The following is a 20,666-nucleotide window of genomic DNA, read 5'->3' as shown; positions in this document are numbered from 1 at the left end:
GATAATATTCCATTGCAATCTGATGTCATTCTGACCAGTGGTGTTATTTCTACAGTGTTTTGAAAGTTTAACTTTAATTATAATCACCCTGTATGTAGATGTATGTGTAGAAGAAGACCGAGCTCCAGACAGCCACGTGGCAGTACCAAGAGAGAAGACCATCATGTTTGGTATATGGCACCAGTGCATTGTGCTGCATCCGCAGCAGCAATCTCAGCAACAGTTGACATTACTGTGACACAACAAACTGTTACAAATTGCTTACTTCCAGGACAGCTCTGGGCCAGGTGCCCTGTGTCATTCATTCCAATGACTCCAAACCACTGCAGTTTGTGACTTCAGTGGTCTCCAGTTAGAGCTCATTGGATGGCAGGATGGAGGCCTGTTCTGTTTTCTGATGAAAGCTGGTTTTTCCACTGTGCCAATGATGGGTGTGTGTTGGTTAGGAGGAGGCCATCTGAGGGCCTGCAAACAACCCATCTGTGTGCTACACACATGGGATCTTCAGCTGATGTTAGGTCTGGGGTGCAATTTCATATGACAGCAGGAACACACTGTGACTGCAAATTTGTATGTCAGTCTGGTGATTTGACCTCTGTTGCCATTCATGCACAGCATTCCAGACATGCTTTCCAACAGCATATTGTTGTTGTGACCCAGCATGCTCCACGGGATGTCAACATGTTGCCTCGGCTGCTTGATCATCAGAATCTTTTCTGTTCGAGAGCATACTGGAAATCACTAGAAACTCCAGTGTCATTCACAAACAGCATTAACCATTCTGTATTGACTGACCAAGTGCACCAGGCAAGGAACTTCATCTCACAAACTGACATATGACACCTGTACAACACAATGTACACACTTTACATGTTTGCATTCAACATTCTGGCAGTTACATCAGTTATTAATGTTCCATCATTTCACATTTGCAGTAACATATCTTGCACTTACAGTAACCTGTGAACTTGCATTTTTAATCACTTAAACATGTTACCTAAGAAATGTATTCTCAGAATTTCATTACTCTACATTAATTATTTTTTCATATTGCAATTTAAAAAATATGTAGCCTATATCCATCTGAACATTTATTAAAATATTTTGTAAAACTACAAAGTAAATTGGTCAACTACTTTTTGAGATTTTTGGTAACAATTTAAACAACAACTTGTCTTTTTTAAGTAGCATAGATTTCCCTCATATTTTTTTTTCTAACTTGGTTGTCAGGAAAATGTTGTGGTTTTTTCAAAAGATGATTCTGTGTTAAATATTTCTTTGCTGTGAGCAAAGCTGGAATGTTACAGCTTGCTACCTCACATTGAGTAATTCTATGCTTGTCACTGAGGTTGACAGTACAGACCTGGGACTTGCTGTGGTTTGGCTTCAGGTAATTAATATGACAGCTGAAGTAAAGTGTGTTCACAATTTGTGTCAGTTTCTCTTGTAACTCTGAGAAGCTCATACCTTGAGGTCTTGGAGCTGTATATCATTACATATAGACTGCATTATGTGATTTGGTATTGTTTGGTCAACAGTCTTCCTCTATTCTACTTTCCCACCCCTCCTCTTCCACTCTTCCCACTTGCAGCTATTTTTGTCTGCAGCTGTCTGAAGAATCTCTGCTTTATGTATGTGTTTGTATTTTAAATGAGTTATAGCTTCGTACTGGCAACAGAGTAATGCCATCATTCACTCCTAATGGCCCTCCCTTTTTGCCCAGACATCAGTTTACATGTGCATGTGTCTGTATTTTATTTGTATTATTCATTATTCCATTACAAAGGTGTATTTTTTAGTAGTTATAAGATAGAGGTATCATTATAATGTCTTAAATGAGTTGTAGCTTGGTACAGGCAACATAATTCATAATTTTACACTTGTTTATCCTCCTTAAGCATTGGAACAAAATGTTATTCATCATCTTTAGAAGTTTATATCCAGTATTATAATGGATTTTTCATTATGTTGTTTAATCTATTTAACAGAGTACAACAAGAATTTATTTGAAAATTTTTCATAGTATTAACACTTTACAGGTGGTAACAGAGAGTACACCATGGGAAGGTGGACTGGCAGCTGTCACCAGTAGGGGAATTGATGGAAATTATGGTCATGCAGTTCTGAAATCTTATGATCACAAAAACCCCACAATTGAAGATGATTTACCACGACTTGTGACTATGTCAAGCAGAACAGAAGAAGGACTGAATAAAATACTATCAAAAGTAATAAAAATGAATTCACTCCAACATACTCACATAATATAGCTGTAAATAGACAGATAGATATTAACAGCAGATAGCTATACTTCTATGCCAATGTTGTGTTGTCCTGTTCATGTAAAATAAAGCATCTTAATAGTTCACCCAATATATGACAATGCACATTTTTTTAGATCAATCTCTCCACACTGGAAGGCCTGTCTACAGCTTTAAAATAATAATGAAGAACAAAACATCCTCAGTCATAAGTGCATTTTTTAACTTCCCACAGCCAGTTTCTACCCTCAATAAGATTATTTTGTATTGAAAATTACCCTATAAAATATTGAAACAAAACGTAGTAGGGAAAGTTCTGGGAGAATTTAAATAATTAGAGAGTAAAGAGGACCACTCACTGAATAGTAGAAGCATTGTGTCACTGCCATGCATACAAAACAGAATGAAAACTTTGCTAGCTTTTGTATGAATCCTTTAATGAGCTAGAGTGCACATGTTGCAACCTGTGCAGCTGTGTTATGCTGGCTGAAAAACCAGTACCAGGACTGCAGTTTGGCAGGTGGACTGGGGTGGAGGGCTGTGCCGACTGGATGTGTAGAGACGGAAAGTGGGAGGGGGGATTAAGGAGTGGGATCTGCGACTTGAAGTGAGGCATCAGACGATGGGTTAGGAATGCAGGAGGGAGAGGCTGCAGGTGCAGGAGCAACAGAACAGGTGAGTTCATGTGGTGTACAAAGACAGTTGAGTGGAGGCATGGATTTGGAGGGTCTGACGGGATAGAGTTAGGGTAGCTTGACAGACAGAGGTTGCAGGTGAGTGGGTTAGTGTGAGATTGAGGACAGGAGGATTACAGGAATGAAGGATGTGTTGCAAAGATAACTCCCACGGGATCCAGTTGCATGGACTGTGAAGCAGCCACTGAAATCAAGCATGTTGTGCTTAGTAGTGTGTTCCGCAGATAGGTTGTCAACTCTGCTCTTGGCCAATGTTTGGCAGTAGCCATTCATTCTGATGGCCAGCAGGTTGGTGGCCATGACCACTTTAAATACTGTGCAGAAATTGCAGCAGAACATCTATATGATACGGTTGCTTTCACAGTTTGCCCTGTCTCTGATGGGATAGTATAAGCTTGCAACAGGACCAGAGTAGGATGTGCTGTGTTGGTGAATGGGGCAGGTTTTGCACTTGGGTCTTCCAAAGGGAATGTGGATGGTAAAACAAATCAGTTACAGTTGGAGCTGTTTTATTCTTCATAATTGTTCTCCTGTTAAGTGACTGCTCATAGTTTTGAACAATTTGTTGTTGACACAATACCCCAACATTCTTTAGACAAAATAAAATGCCTTACAAACTTTAATAACCACAGCAAATCAGAGTACAACCTGTGCAGATTTCGATGTAAATTATGTGAAGGAATCTCACAGAAAAATTGGTCCAGAAATGCTGTTCACCATTTATAATTTAGTATTAGTCATATAAGTTTCTTTGCTGAAGGAGCTTGGATAGTAGTTTTAATTTATGGAGATTTCACTGTAAATGGTGTAGAGATGTCATTAACCATTTTTGATTTAGTATCAGTTATCTATATTTCTCCCCTGAAGTAGGTTGGGGTATTGGTAATGTGATAGATAATCCTGTCATTGAAAAAGTGGAAGTTAAGGGGAGTTGGAACGCCCTATCTCGACAATGTTAAGTTTAGTGACTTGGCTTCCCTGTATTTCAGGAACCACTGTAGCCATTGACATGAAACTTTTACAGGACATTAAACTGTATGTTCTGAGTCTACTGAACTACAATAATTGCATTTGAGCCACTGCTTTTGGAAATACAATTTTTTAATAACATGGTTAAAATTTTGTGTACTTTTTTTGTACGTTATCCTAAATAATTTTAATTATGCATAACACTATGTTCTTCTTTTAGTTCAGTAGATGCAAGATATGTATGGTATTACTCCCTGAAAATTTGAATACTCTATTTGAAGTGGTTTCTGATATTTAGCAAAAAATGCAGCAGAAAAAGTAAATTTTCAGGAATGGCTTCTAAAGTTTCAAAAGACGGTAACTCACTTAATATATGCTTAACTTTTTATTTTTAGTCACTCAGAAGCACCCTGCACCATACTGTGTATCATACCCTTGATCTTTTTCGAAGTTTTTTCCTTCTTTTCTTCTTTCTGTACTCTCTAGTGGCCAACTGTGGTGCATACTGTGCTTTATCAATGCCTTTTTTCATTCTACCTTCTAAGATAAGCTGTAGGGTCAGAATGGTCTCATATGTTTGTACATTTCTCCAGAACCCAAACTGACTTTTCCTGAGATCAGCTACTGTCAGTTTTTCCACTCTTCTGTATAAAACTGGTGTCAGTATTTTACAGCCATGTCTTATTAAAGTAATAGTTTACTAATTTTCCTGTCTATCAGCACCTTCCATTTTTTTGGAATAGGATTACTATTTCATCTCTCTGATATATCTTGCTTCCAAGATAGAGTAGTTTCTTGTAGGTGGTTCTCCCAAGGACCTCAATAATTAATAGAGAATATGATATACTCTAATGGAATTGCTTTGGCATATTTCTTTCAGAGCTCTGTCAAATTCTTTTTGCATTATCAGCCAGTTACAAACCTTTAAATGAAGAGCATGTAACCATACAAATACATTTTATCAAGAGTTTATGTAACTTTTGTTCAATTGTATGGCCTGAATCTATGATACGTTATATGGCATTGTTGTCATGAATACAATGTAAGCTACTTCTAACTAGCTTTGTGAACAAGGACTCTGTTTATTCATGAGGAAGGTAGCATTATGGCTCTTTAGAATGGAAAATTCTCTGTTTATTCATGAGGAAGGTAGCATTATGGCTCTTTAGAATGGAAAATTAGTATTTAAATGATCAAACAAGCATATCCTTTTGTTTTTGCATGATGCTGTATTATGTTCTGACTGAAGTTGTTGTTTCATTGAGTTAAGTAGTAGGAACCAACCATCATACAATCATATCTCTTTCTTGAGCACCACCTGCTCACAGTGTTGTTTGTTTTATAGGTACAGGCAACACCTTGTGAATTGTGTGTGCCTGCATGTTGGAAGCACTGACACCCACTGCTGCAATTTATTAGTCACAAAGCAATTTTAATCAGAGCATAGAGTGGTGCTATTATATTGCACTATTGTTTACAGGAATCTTCCATGTTATCATTCATGTATCCTAGTTTTCATCATGACTGGTAACTGTCACTCAACTTAGTCCTGACAGTATGCTGCTCTGAAAAGCAGAATTGAACCAGTCGGTGCAAAAAACATTCCAAATTTAACATTTTCTCCTTCTTTGTTGGCTAGTTCTTATTACCTAATTTTCACAGCTGCAGTATTTTGTCCTGGACCACCTCTGCATCTGAGTGGTCAGTATGGCTGGCTACCATGTGGAGGACATGGGTTTGTTTCCCTACACTGCCTGGGATGTTTCCTTGGTGAGAGGACTGTAATGGGGTCCACTCAACCTGATGATGTCAGTTGAGGAGATACTTGGCTGAGCAGTAGCAGTCGAAGTCACAAAAAGTGATAATGGCTGGGAGAGTCATGTGAAGACCCCATACCCTTCCATAATGCATCCAATGATGCCATTGGATGACATAGCAGTCAGCCAGTACTGATAGGTCTGCCATGGTCTGTGGACTGAGTTAATGCAGTATTTTGTCCCACATTCACTTACGTAATTTTATTATTACTTATATTTAATCATGTACCAGTGTTTTACTAAGTTAGAGTTGAACAGAACCTGCTTCACCTAAACAATTTTAGTGGACTTATTGAAGAATACAAACTTTCTGCTGGTCACCACATTTTTTTCCTAATCTGTCATCTCAACTCTAACCAAATCTAGTTCCACGGACCGGTGACCAAATGAGCAGGACAATCTACAAAGGAAAGTTATACATTTTTTAAATAGTAGCTGTCCATTGTATCTGAAAAGGGAAATTCAGTTACAGAGATTGTTCAAGCTTTCTCTGTAGCATACCAGATAATGTCTTCTGTGCAGCATGTAAGTAGCATACCAGATAATGTCTTCTCTACATGTTGCTTACTGAGTATGACATTGATGTTTTTCAGTAGTATGTCTCAATACCAGTGCCCCAGGGAACATGAAGTGATCCTTAAATTTAATGTCATACTGTGTAGAGTATCATTTTTACAGTTAAAGAGAGGTAACAGTGACTTTGTGTACTGTGTGTTGCTCCTGTTCTTCTACACTAAGATGAATTACTGAAAGTGAATTGGATATTATTTTTAGGTGGAGTCAATGCCACTGGACAAAGAATATATTAAATTATTACATGAGATTTATGCAGTAAACATCCCAAACTATATGCAAAGAGGATACACAATTTTGACACAAGGAGAAACAAAAAGGGAAACTGAGGTGAGTGAAGTAAAATATCATTTTAGTCACATGAAGCAAAAGAATGCATAGTAACACATGACGGTAAATATCTAAGGATGGCGATATGATAAATGATTGGAGGTAACATTGCTATATCATTTTATCCTTGTACCAATAGCTTTGTCTCTTTTTGTTACTAAGTGTCATTTTAGACAAGTGTGGTGGATCAAACAGACAGATTTGTTAGTTCAGTTCAAGTTTGAAGATAGGCAGAATATTTAATGGACTTTGACTTGTAACATTTATACCCAGAGTCATTTGTTGTAAAATCTCAAAACTATTCTGTGTGAAACTAAAATGAGTAAAATGTAAGATCCTGGGAACACTTTTGGAATGCTTGAACATTTTATGAACATAGAAAACAGTGCTATGTAAGTAGATGCTAAAAGTGATACCTAAATCTCTTGGTTTAACAGTGCTGACAACTCCATAATACTGAAAAACTCTTTAAGCTTTCCGAGTTTTAGAACCAAAGTCATTTCAGCGGAAAAATGCTGTGAGCAACAGCTGCACAATGGCCTTTAACAAAACACATGCAGTTATATGAGATTTTAAAACCGAAGCTAAAGCCACTGTAAAAAGAGTTGGTAACTTGTTTTATTTACAAGGAAATCCTCCAAAGATGACTGCCATTGCTGAATAGATGATGATACAAAGTTATATAGAAATTTAGCACTAGCATTCTCAGTTGGGCTACATATATTCACAAACCATGATACTTGCCTTAAAGGAAAGATAATATTCTTTCCTTCCACCAACCAATATACAATGTCAAACAAACTTCTGGAATTAATCCACTCTGACTTTTGTAGATGAACAAAGGAAAAATCTCAAGGTCATGCAAGGTTTTTTGTGACTGCCACAGATGACCACTGCAGTTGGCATTAAGCGTATTTACTTAGTAAGTAAGGCTGGGTAGCTGACAGGTTTACAGATTTCAGTAATCTGACAGAATATCAGAATGGTCACAAGATTAAATCCCATCCTCAGGATGTCCAATGGTTCCATACATGCCACAACAAACAGATTCACAGAAAAAAGAACCATAATTGATGTTGACATGGATAAAGACTACTGTTATTATTTTATACTGAAGCCACTACATAGTGAACTATGTACAGAAAGAAGTAGGTGAAAAGAACACTTGTCATGTCTCATTTTCAAGTGTTTTGTCAGTAGGTTGTCATGCTGGACAAATCAGTGAACAAAAGTAAATTTAGTTGTAATGGTAAACAAAGAACATCTGAAAGTTATTCTGACTGTCATAAAGCCTGTTGAATGTGGATACCAAAAGATTGCTGGATACACATTTCAAAAGAAGTGAAGTCCCTTGATCATGACTTTCCTGTACCCAAGAAGACTTTTGTTAATTTCTAACAAAGAGATAGGGGGGCTGGCCAGTACCTACCTCAGCTCAGTACAGCCGATAGATACACATAAAACAGAACCGAAAATTTACGTTCCTAGCTTTCGGAACAAATGTTCCTTCATCGGGGAGGAGAGGAAAGAAAGGGAAGAAGGGAAAGGAGATTCAGTTACTCACAACCCAGGTTATGAAGCAACAGGGAAAGGAAAATAGGGAGGGTAGCAAGGATAGAGGCATGGTTGTCAGAGGGAAGCCAAAGATATTCTACTGTAACATAAATAAATACATAAATACATAAATAATTATTTTCGTCACCAACTGTGCTAGTTTCATCTTCCTCCTATTATCTTGTTCCGTTTATAGTCCTCTTTTCTTTTTTATTTATTGATTTATTTATTCAACATTCCATAGTTTTAACGTTCGTTATTCGCTGTTTCCCAGCCAACACTCACTGCCAACAATCTCTTCCACACCTACCAGTATCATCCATTTCCGTCGATTTCTTGTTGCTGGCGATATTTTTGTGCCATTGGCTATCTTTCACTGCCACAATAAAATTTTTTTGGGACATTTCTGCGCCACCCGCGATCTTTTTTGTGGCACGCGCGAACTTTTTTGCGGCACGCGCGATCTTTTTTGCGGCACGCGCGATCGCTTTTGCGGCGCGCGCGATCTTTTTTCGTCACTGCTATCTCTGTTTTTGAGCAACGTGTGTTCTTTTCCCCTGATCTGGACATACTTGCTTGGTCTGGTCAACTTTTTCCGTATTTTTCTCATTTAGTGATCTTCCTATGGCATTGAACATTACCAACACAATTTCTTTCCTTCTCGTCCTTCTCTCCATGTTTTATTCCTTCTTATGATTACTATTTCAACTTTAGTTATTTAATTTCCCTACCCACCAGTTACCCACTATGTACCCTAATCCTATACCACATTATTTACATTCATTCCGGAAACATGCATTCACCGTAGCCAAACTGCAATCCCACATACTTTTCCTCCGGTCCTGCTTAACCTTTGGAATTACCCCTAAAGGGCTTACCTTAAAAGTTCCCATCTCTGGGTGCAATTCCTCCTTCCACCAGTCTCTCCTGGACTTCCAGAACCTTCAATCCTTAGCCCTTACCCAACTTGTCCTGAATCTCTACACTACTTCACGTAACCACCACTCCTAACAGCTCATATCTCTCTTCAAAGTCCTCCACCTCTCAAACCCTTGCTTGGAGAACACACTCAGGAACATCATCCTAGAAGCCAGGTGCAAACTTGAGTTCCATGCCACACACCACCTGAAAAAACTATCCACAGTGCTAGTGCAACACCTAAGAAGTGGGGTCCCTCTCCCTATCCCTCACAAACACCAACCACAACAGAACCTTCAACAAACCCCCCTCATAGCCAACAAATCTAGCCTAGCCACCCTACTCAATCTCCCCATCCCAGCACATACCCCACCCAGACCAAATCTCAACTATAACCACAGTCAAATGCCACATATCACCAGTCCCAATTCAGTCCTAAACCTCTCATCCAGATCCCTCTCTCCTCCAGAGACATGTGTTCTATCAAAAGGCTTAACCTTTAGCCCCACACCTAAATTCAACCACACTGCCCTGGTTAAAGATCTCCTCTCATTCACCCAGAACCTCAACTGGAAATATCACTTCACTACCCAAACACAGCCCCCAAATACTAGACCCAATGTTGAACCCTGTTTAGAACAGTTCCGACTGCCTTCTCAAAGGGATCCTCCTCCCCTCCCCCAAAACCATCCCTTGCAGACATTTCAGCAATTCCTCACATCCAGTGTAGCCTCCCAGTCCTTCTTGAAGAACATCCCGACAACCCCCAACATCACCCCAGCTGAATCCCGTGCCATTAAGGAGCTGAAAATAGACCGCTCTATTGTCATCCTCCCGGCGGATAAAGGCTCCACAACTGTCGTACTTGACCGTGTGGAGTATGTGGCAGAAGGACTGCGTCAATTCTCCGACACCTCAACCTACAAAGCTGTTACCCAGGACCCCATTCCCTCCATCCAGACTGAGCTGCAAAAAATCCTAAAAATCCAAGGTCCCTCACAAGGCCTCATAACGGCTTCCATAGACTTACTCACTCCACCTGAGCCACGTACCCCTACCTTCTACCTATTACCCAAAATCCACAAAGAGAACCATCCTGGCCGTCCCATTGTGGCAGGCTTCAAAGCCCCAACCGAACGTATCTCAGCTCTGGTAGACCAGCACCTACAACCTATCACCCGCAGACTTCCATCCTACATCAAAGACACAAACCACTTCCTAGAATGCCTCAAATCCATTCCCCCTCCTCTCCCACCTGAAACCTTTCTTGTCACCATAGATGCTACATCCCTTTACACAAACATCCCACATACCCATGGTCTCTCTGCCCTTGAGCACTACCTCTCCCAACGCCCACCCGAAGATCTTCCAAAAACCTCGTTCCTTATCACACTTACCAACTTCATCCTCACCCATAATTACTTCACTTTTGAAGGCCAGACCTACAAACAAATCAGGGGAACGGCCATGGGAACCAGGATGGCTCCGTCCTATGCCAACCTCTTCATGGGCCGCATGGAGGAGGCTTTCCTGAAGAACCAACAGCTGCTTCCCCTGGCCTGGTATAGGTTTATAGATGACATCTTTGTGGTCTGGACTCATGGTGAAGAAACACTCCTTAATTTCCTCCATAACCTCAACTCCTTTTCGAATCTGAATTTCACCTGGTTCTTCTCCAAAACCCAAGCCACCTTCCTGGATGTTGACCTTCATCTTGTTGAAGCTCACATCCACACCTCTGTCCACATCAAGCCCACAAACACACAACAGTACCTTCACTTTGATAGCTGCCATCCTTTCCACATCAAACGCTCCCTTCCCTACAGCCTAGGTATTCGTGGCAAACATATCTGCTCCAGTGACGAATCCCTCAACAATTACACCAATAACCTGACCAGTGCTTTCCTCTCCCACAACTATCCTGCAGACCTTGTCCACAAACAGATTTCCCGAGCAATACATTCCTCCCCGTCCAACAACAATGTTCCTACCCCCAGACCACACAGAAGCATCCCCCTTGTCACCCAATATTATCCTGGCCTCGAAAACATCAACAAATTACTCCGCCAGGGATATGACTTTCTCAAGTCAACCCCTGAAATGAGATCATCCCTTGACAAAATTCTCCCCACACCACCCAGAGTTGCCTTTCGTCGCCCCCCCCCCCCCTAACCTCTGTAACATCCTTGTTAAACCCTACAATATTCCCAGACTACCTTCTCTACCCAGTGGTTCCTACCCCTGTAACCGACCCCGCTGCAAAACCTGCCCCATGCATCCCCCCACAACCACCTACTCCAGCCCCGCTACTGGTAAAACATACACAATTCAAGGCAGGGCTACGTGTGAAACTACACATGTCATTTATCAACTGACATGCCTGCACTGCACAGCCTTTTACATTGGCATGACAACAACTAAACTGGCTGAGCGCATGAACGGACACAGAGGAACTGTCCGCCTTGGAGATGCCCAATACCCAGTAGCGGAGCATGCCCTCCAGCATAATTCTAGGGACCTAGGAACCTGCTACACTGTATGTGCCATTTGGCTTCTCTCACCCAACACCAGTCCCTCTGAACTGCGGAGATGGGAACTTCCATTCCAACACATCCTTTCATCCCGCCATCCCCCTGGACTGAACCTACGTTAAACAACCTCACTCCCATTCACTCTTCAGTCTTCTCCTCTTTCCCTTTCCTCTTTAGCCATTCACGCATCTTTTCATCCTACATAGTTGAGTTTATCTTTATACTATATACCTTTTTACTTCTGTATGCATCCTCTTTGGTTTGAAGCTGGCACAGTACTTACAGTAGAATATCTTTGGCTTCCCTCTGACAACCATGCCTCCATCCTTGCTGCCCTCCCTATTTTCCTTTCCCTGTTGCTTCATAACCTGGGTTGTGAGTAACTGAATCTCCTTTCCCTTCTTCCCTTTCTTTCCCCTCTCTCCTCCCCGATGAAGGAACATTTGTTCCAAAAGCTAGGAATGTAAATTTTCGGTTCTGTTTTATGTGTATCTATCGGCTGTACTGAGCTGAGGTAAGTACTGGCCAGCCCCTCTATCTCTTTGTTAGTATTTGTTTCACATCTTTATATGAGATTTTCCATTAATCATTTTGTTAATTTCTATGTAGACAACACTAAGAAGAAGTGACCAAACTGAAGTTTGAGGAAAGAGATTCCAAAATTTGTCCAAATGTTAAATTTGAGCCACGAAAACTATGATGAACCATTCTGTGGCTTTGATGATGGGCTTCTACCTGCACCTGAAAATGTCAGCACCACAACAAAATGTGGGCCCAGGAGACTAAAGTTAGCATGGTCTGGCAGAAGAGGGCATCCACCCAGATGTATAGCAATCAATGCACACCAAGAACAAGTCTTTGACAACAATTTATTCTATGATGAGGATGATAATTCTTTGAATGTTATATCCAACCAACAGCCAGTCCCAACAGTCTTACCACTGATTGATAGAAAAGAAACTTTTATTCATGATATCAGCTTCATTGCTAGAGTGACAGAAGTGAACATCAGTGGTGTAGTAAATGGGCCAGATCATCAAGAGTAGATTAAAGCCATATAAATGGGAGCAAGTCATTAGCCAAAAAAGCAAGAATTGTTGCATGAGGTTCAACCAACATCTGACAACTGGCTTCATTGGAAAGTTTGCCCTAGTTTCACGGATAATCATTGTCATTTAGACTACTCATGGATTCATCAGTCAGACTTGACTTTCATATCTCACAGTTGGATATCATGATTTGTAATCTTATCCTGCCTCACATCACTCTTCAAAATATAATCTTTTAATAAGCTTCAAGAGGAGTAATATATGCAAATAAACTTTTAACTTATCTTCTTTTCTCATTGTTGGCTCTAGTTCATCATGTCTGGGGGTTGATTCTTGAGGCCAAAGTTTTTGACATTGAAGGTTCCAAATGACATGATAACATCTAAGTAAGCCTACTCCATAATTTATGTTTTAGTAGTGTTTATTATATCACATTTTTCTATACCAATCTTTACAACTGCCACTTCATTTTCAAAAATTACATTGTTATTGCCAAAAACCATGTCTGATCCCATCAAAGGCATGCCCACTACTAACTCATTCTGTGATACTAACAATATTTGGAAGAGTTTACAAAACAAAGAGAGTTTACAAACTTTTTTGACAAAAGAAGAATCTTCACCAAGTTATAGCATTATTTTGTAAATGAATCCAGAAATAAAATTAATAAATTTCATCAGAGTGGGCAATTAATAATAGGAATTTTAAGATGTGCCAAATATTTCATAGTTTCTAGTATTTCTAAAAGAAGAGTAACATTAACTGTATATACAGAGTTAATACATATCTATTGCAATAAAGTAATAAAATAATTTCTTTTTATAGATTTTAGCCTGAAATATAATACATTGTATACAAAATCATATGAAATTCTTTTAGATAAACAGCTGAGATAATATTAACCTACACAAGATTCGAAAATGTTTGTGGTCTCAATTACTTCCGTTGAATAAAGGTAATGTTAGAAGAGGGTGTCCCTTTACAATACCCCCTCACAAAATGTGGAAACAGTGTGTTTACAATATTTTGTGATAGACTGTACAAAGTGATTCCAAAAGATAGAATACAGATGTATAGAACTATCTGATACATAAAATATTACAGAAAACATAAGAAAAAATATCTACTATACAAGTCATAATCTATACATATATGACAATATGGCATTCAGATTTTCATATCTGTGGAACATTCTGTCACAAGACAATTGATGCAAAGTCAACAGTGCAACACTAAACTATAGAAATAAATACAGAGACAAAGTAAATTACTGGAATTACAAATTGTAAGCTTACATACATAAAATCATGTCTTCAGAATATTCACAAAGGAAGAGAAAAAAATTGAGAGGCTAGATGTACGATGAGTGAGTCGACTCGAAACACTCACAACAACAGAGAGGCCAGAAGAATATTCTTGACCATGAGTAGGAATATAATACCAAATCAATCAAGTACCAACCAAGTACAAACTGGCAAAAAATGATTTGATGCCAGAAAATGAATAAAGTTCATAAGCATATCAATAAGTTCAATCATATATAAAGAGTAATTGTAAGAAGCATCTAGCCTCAATCAGTAGTTGTACGCTCTCCTTGAGTTCACATACTCCGTCGTGATGACCAGAGGTACCCAAAACTGAGTTAAGCAAGAGTTTGTGCACAACTCAAATTCCAATCAGATACAATAATGCAGTACCCAGGATAAATACAGGTAAACAGAGACATAAATTGTTTTGAATGATGATGTAATCCAGTAGCTTGAGAACCAAAATCCATGTATGAAAGCAGACATGTATACATCTTGTTATATTGTCTATACTAGTAATTGTCCTCCACACTATTTGCTAATTGTCCAAACAAACTAACCTATATACATAAAAGCCCAGAAGATTCATTTACCATTGATAAAAAAAATACATATTGATTTTAAGTTACGTAATGTACGGGGTAGTCAAGCCCTCTACTTGAAAAAAGATATGTTTATGTGAAATAACACAGTCTTTGGCAGTCTTGACAAACAATTTACAAATCTCAGTCACAACACTGATGTTGTTAACACATCCTTGATACATTACCCCACACCTATGATCTCTTGTAAGTTAACTGGTCCAGCAGGGGACAGCCATACAGCAATGTGGGGTGTGGATCTGCCTACATCTTTCAGTTTCCTCCCTAGAGTTCTCAACACAGGCTCTAACATTATTTCAAATGGTGATAAACCTGTTGAAGAATATTGTAAGTGTTCCTAATATCGCAGGCCACTGTGGCCGAGCAGTTCTGGGTGCTTCAGTCTGGAACCGCACTGCTGCTACGGTCGCAGGTTCAAATCCTGCCTGGGCATGGATGTGTGTGATGGCCTTAGGTTAGTTAGGTTTAAGTAGTTCTAAGTCTAGGGGACTGATGACCTCAGATGTTAAGTCCCACTGCACTTAGAGCCATTTGAACCATGTTTTGTTCATAATATCCTCAAAATCACTGACATAATCTATCCAGTTGGTATGATTCTTACTACAATATGTTCTCTCATATATCTTTCTGCAGGGTTACTCAAAGGATGGTACTTTGAGGTTAGAATATGCCTCATTTTTGTGTGATCAACAAAATCTTTCCAAGCTTGTGATGTAAACTGAGATCCATTATCAGATAAAATTGTTTTAGGAATATCCACCTGATGAAAATATGTGTTTTCAAACTTAGAGATGATTTGCTTACTGGTAGCTTTCTTAAGTGGAAATAGCCTTATGAACTTGAAAAATACATCAACCACCACAAAAACAGAACAGAATCTATTCTTAGATTTAGGCAAAGGTCCATAAACATCCACAGACATGAGATCTAGGTTACTATCAGGCAGTATGTTCTACATTTGGCTTCTACTTGTTTGATTACTTGTTGTTGTTGTGGTCTTCAGTCGAGAGACTGGTTTGATGCAGCTCTACGTGCTACTCTATCCTATGCAAGCTTCTTCATCTCCCAGTACCTACTGCAACCTACATCCTTCTGAATCTGTTTAGTGTATTCATCTCTTGGTCTCCCTCTATGATTTTTACCCTCCACACTGCCCTCCAATACTAAATTAGTGATCCCTTGATGCCTCAGAATATGCCCCACCAACCTATCCCTGCTTCTAGTCAAGTTGTGCCACAAATTTCTCTTCTCTCCAATTATATTCAATACCTCCTTATTAGTTATGTGATCTACCCATCTGATCATCAGCATTTTTCTGTAACACCACATTTCAAAAGTTTCTATTCTCTTCTTGTCCAAACTATTTATCGTCCATGTTTCACTTCCATACATGGCTACACTCCATACAAATACTTTCAGAAACAACTTCCTGACTCTTAAATCGATACTCAATGTTAACAAAATTCTCTTCTTCAGAAACACTTTCCTTGCCACTGCAAGTCTACATTTTATATCCTCTCTACTTCGACCATCATCAGTTATTTTGCTCCCCAAATAGCAAAACTCCTTTACTACTTTAAGTGTCTCATTTCCTAATGTAATTCCCTCAGCATCACCTGACTTAATTCGACTACATTCCATTATCCTCGTTTTGCTTTTTTTGATGTTCATCTTATATCCTCCTTTCAAGACACTGTCCATTCCATTCAGCTGCTCTTCCAGGTCCTTTGCTGTCTCTGACAGAATTACAATGTCATCGGCGAACCTCAAAGTTTTTATTTCTTCTCCATGGATTTTAATTCCTACTCCAAATTTTTCCTTTGTTTTCTTTACTGATTGCTCAATATACAGATAGAATAACATCAGGGATAGGCTACAACCCTGTCTCACTCCCTTCCCAACCACTGTTCCCTTTCATGCCCCTCGACTTTTATAACTGCCATCTGGTTTCCGTACAAATTGTAAATAGCCTTTCGCTCCCTGTATTTTACCCCTTGCCACTTTCAGAATTTGAAAGAGAGTATTTGATTACTTATCTTCACTCTTTGACATCTGTCACAGCTGGCAATCTTCTACTTTACTATCCTTCCTATGTTATAAAAATAGATGTTTTCTGAATCTTTTGTGTGCATTTGGTTGATTCACAATGACCAAAACTCTCATGTGCATAAGCAATTAAAGTATCACTACATTGTTCTGGCCAAAATCCTCTGAGTCAGTCTTATGTCTTCTGAATAAAATACCCTTGTATACCTTATAATATTGTTCCATCTTTTCTCCTCCTTTCTTACCCAATGTGGTCTTGATCTTTCCAGTTTTGTTCATGATTTTGATACATGCAGATGACTTTGCAAATTTTCAAGATCTCTTTTTCCTCTCTCACACCTCTCTAGTGCATAATTTTAAACTCCTTCTCTCCTTCTCCAAATTTGTTAGATGATTTGCTCCCTAAAGGTAGCCTAGACAAAGCATGAGCGACTACATTGTCTATGCCCTGAATGTACCTGATTTCATAACTGAACTGCTGTAAAAACAAGACCCAACAAGTAATTCTGTTATGGTACAGCTTACACACCTGAATAAAGCATAATACTTTGTGATCAGTATAGATGGTGACTTTGTGGCCTAGTAAATAATTTTTTAAACTTGATGAATGCCCAAATACAGTCAAAAGTTCTTTCTCAGTTACAGAGTATGTCTTTTCATGTTTCTGCAATACTCTACAAGCAAATGCAAGAAATCTGTGTTCAATAACATCATCAATGCCAACCTCCTGAAACCACATCAACATCACTACTGTCTGTCATAATACAAAAAGGAAGAGACAAATCTACTCTGAATGATATCTGACTTTGACTCAACTGTCCTTTGATCTCATCAAAAGCATCCTGACGCTCATGATTCCAATCCCAAATGGTGTTCTTCTTCAAAAGTTCACAAAAGAATGGAGCATTCAAAGCCTGGCTGCTACAAAATTTTCTATAAAAGCCAGTTAACCCAAAAAATGATTTAAGCTGTTTTTTGTTGTGAGGAGTAGGAAAATTAGCAATAACATCAAGTTTTTCTTATCAGGTGTAATTCCTTTCTGAGATGTAACTTGTCCTAAAAATGTAACTTCTTCCACGCCAAATTTACACTTGCCTATTTTCAAAGTCATACCTCCTGATTCTAATTTTGAAAACACATCTCTTAACAGACTCAAATGTTGTTCCCAAGTCTTTTCTGTGATCAGAATGTCATCAATGTACTCAATCAATTCGGAACTCACTTCGCTTCCCAAGACGGAATCCAGAGCTACAGATACATTTAGCCAAATGGCAATACACAGTATTGAAAACACTTACCTCCATACAACAATAATGTATACTTTCTAGAATTAATTTCAAGTGGGATCTGGTGAAATCCAGAGGTCAAGTCCAAACATCTCATGTATTTTACATAATCACATTTGTGTAACAACTCATTCATGTTCTCGGGATGGTCATTCTCTTTGATAAGAAATTTATTAAGATGTTTAGAGCCCAAAACAATTCTCACTCCACTATTTCTCTTACTTATCACAATGAAGGGATTATTGTAAGCACTTCTGCTTCTCTCAATTACACCTCATGTTTCCATTTTCTGAATTTTTTTTTCTCTACATCTTTCCTTTTCTGAAAATGGTACATTATATGGCTTGGGAAAGAAAGGTTGATGATCTCCAAGATAAAGCATGCACTGATAGCCTTTCACTTTCCTTGGCTTTTCACTAAACCAATTTCTAAATTCCAATAACAAATTCCTAAGTTGTTCCTTTTATAGGTCATTAAGAGTCATAGCTTACCGTACTTTAGAATCTAATACACCTCAAAATCGTGATCCTCAGTCTCATCAAAATCTATATTGTTATCAAACACCTGATATTCAGCTTCATTCGAAATGTTTTGCAAATAATTACAGCTCTTACTACAGTTTAAACTACAGAAATTAGTTTTCACATAACTGTTACTTTTAGGTTCCAAGATAAACAATTCTCTAGCATTCCATGTAAAGTAATGCTGAACTTTCACTATCCGAACCATACCAAGAATTATATTTTCTTCCAGACTAGGGATCACTAAGCATCCATGTTCAAAGGTTATGTCCTCTATACTTATAGTTAAAAGTACCTGAGATTTTACCAATTTACTTTGCTTACCTGTAGCTCCTCTTATCTTTACACCAACAATGGGCATTTCCACAAAATTCTTACTATACTTAATCTTGCCCCCCCATGAACAATGGACCTTGCTGTTGGTGGGGAGGTTTGCGTGCCTCAGCGATACAGATAGAGGTACCGTAGATGCAACCACAATGGAGGGGTATCTGTTGAGAGGCCAGACAAATGTGTGGTTCCCAAAGAGAGGCAGCAGCCTTTTCAGTAGTTGCAGGGGCAACAGTCTGGATGATTGACTGATCTGGCCTTGTAACACTAACCAAAATGGCCTTGCCGTGCTGGTACTGCGAATGGCTGAAAGCAAGGGGAAACTACAGCCGTAATTTTTCCCGAGCACATGCAGCTTTATTGTATGGTTAAATGACGATGGGGTAAAATATTCCGGAGTTAAAATAGTCCTCATTTGGATCTCCGAGCGGGGTCTATTCAGGAGGATGTTGTTATCAGGAGAAAGAAAACTGGCATTCTATGGATTGGAGGGTGGAATGTCAGATCCCTTAATCGGGCAAGTAGGTTAGAAAATTTAAAAAGGGAAATGGATAGGTTAAAGTTAGATATAGTGGGAATTAGTGAAGTTTGGTGGCAGGAGGAACAAGACTTATGGTCAGGTGAATACAGGGTTATAAACACAAACTCAAATAGGGGTAATGCAGGAGTAGGTTTAATTATGAATAAAAAAATAGGAGTGCGGGTAAGCTACAAATAAACAGCATAGTGAACACATTGGCCAAGATAGACACGAAGCCCACACCTACCACAGTAGCACAAGTTTGTATGCCAACTAGCTCTGCAGATGACAAAGAGATTGAGGAAATGTATGATGAGATAAAAGAAACTATTCAGATAGTGAAGGGAGACAAAAATTTAATAGTCATGGGTGACTGGAATTTGGGAGTAGGAAAAGGGAGAGAAGGAAAAATAGTAGGTGAATATGGATTGGGGGTAAAGGGGCGGAAAAGGAAGCCGCCTGGTAGAATTTTGCACACAGCATAAATAACTCATAGCTAACACTTGGTTAAAGAATTGGGAAGGAGGGTTGTATACATGGAAGAGGCCTGGAGATACTGGAAGGTTACAGATATATTATATAAAGGTAAAAATAGAGATTTAGGAATCAGGTTTTAAATTGTAAGACTTTTTCTGGGGCAGATGTGGACTCTGACCACAATCTGTTGGTTATGAACTGTAGATTAAAACTGAAGAAACTGCAAAAAGGTGAGAATTTAAGGAGATGGGACCTGGATAAACTGAAAGAACCAGAGGTTGTAGAGAGTTTCAGGGAGAGCATTAGGGAATGATTGACAGGAATGGGGGAAAGAAATACAGTAGAAGAAGAATGGGTAGCTTTGAAGGGCGAATTAGTGAAGCCTGCAGAGGATCAAGTAGGTAAAAATATGAGGGCTAGTAGAAATCCTAGGGTAACAGAAGATATATTGAATTTAATTGATAAAAAGAAAAAAATATAAAAATACAATAAACGAAGCAGGCAAAAAGGAATACAAATGTCTCAAAAATGAGATCGACAGGAAATGAAAAATGGGTACGCAAGGATGTGTAGAGGACAAATGTAAGGATGTAGAGGCAAGTCTCACTAGGGGGTAAGATAGATACTGGCTACAGGAAAATTAAAGAGACCTTTGGAGAAAAGAGAACCACTTGTATTAATATCGAGATCTCAGATGGAAACCCAGTTCTAAGCAAGGAAGAGAAAGCAGAAAGGTGGAAGGAGTATATAGAGGGTCTATACATGGGCATTGTACTTGAGGACAATATTATGGAAATGGAAGAGAATGTAGATGAAAATGAAATGGGAGATATGCTACTGTGTGAAGAGTTTGACAGAGCACTGGAAGACCTAAGTCGAA

The 20,666-nt window shown here is 38.9% G+C and overlaps 1 protein-coding gene across 1 annotated transcript in view; it reads left to right on the top strand.

Moving 5' to 3' along the window:
• LOC126191105 (fatty acid synthase-like) overlaps positions 1-20,666 on the top strand; it is a 394,390-nt gene that overhangs the window by 94,163 nt on the left and 279,561 nt on the right. Inside the window, exons 8-9 of the mRNA XM_049931844.1 lie at positions 2,040-2,228; positions 6,517-6,645. Of these exons, the coding sequence (XP_049787801.1) occupies positions 2,040-2,228; positions 6,517-6,645 (318 nt within the window). The remainder of the gene's footprint in view (positions 1-2,039; positions 2,229-6,516; positions 6,646-20,666) is intronic.

This window comes from Schistocerca cancellata, chromosome 6 (genome assembly GCF_023864275.1).
Source record: "Schistocerca cancellata isolate TAMUIC-IGC-003103 chromosome 6, iqSchCanc2.1, whole genome shotgun sequence".
NCBI lineage: Eukaryota > Metazoa > Arthropoda > Insecta > Orthoptera > Acrididae > Schistocerca > Schistocerca cancellata.
This window is presented reverse-complemented; position numbering and strand designations above follow the sequence as displayed.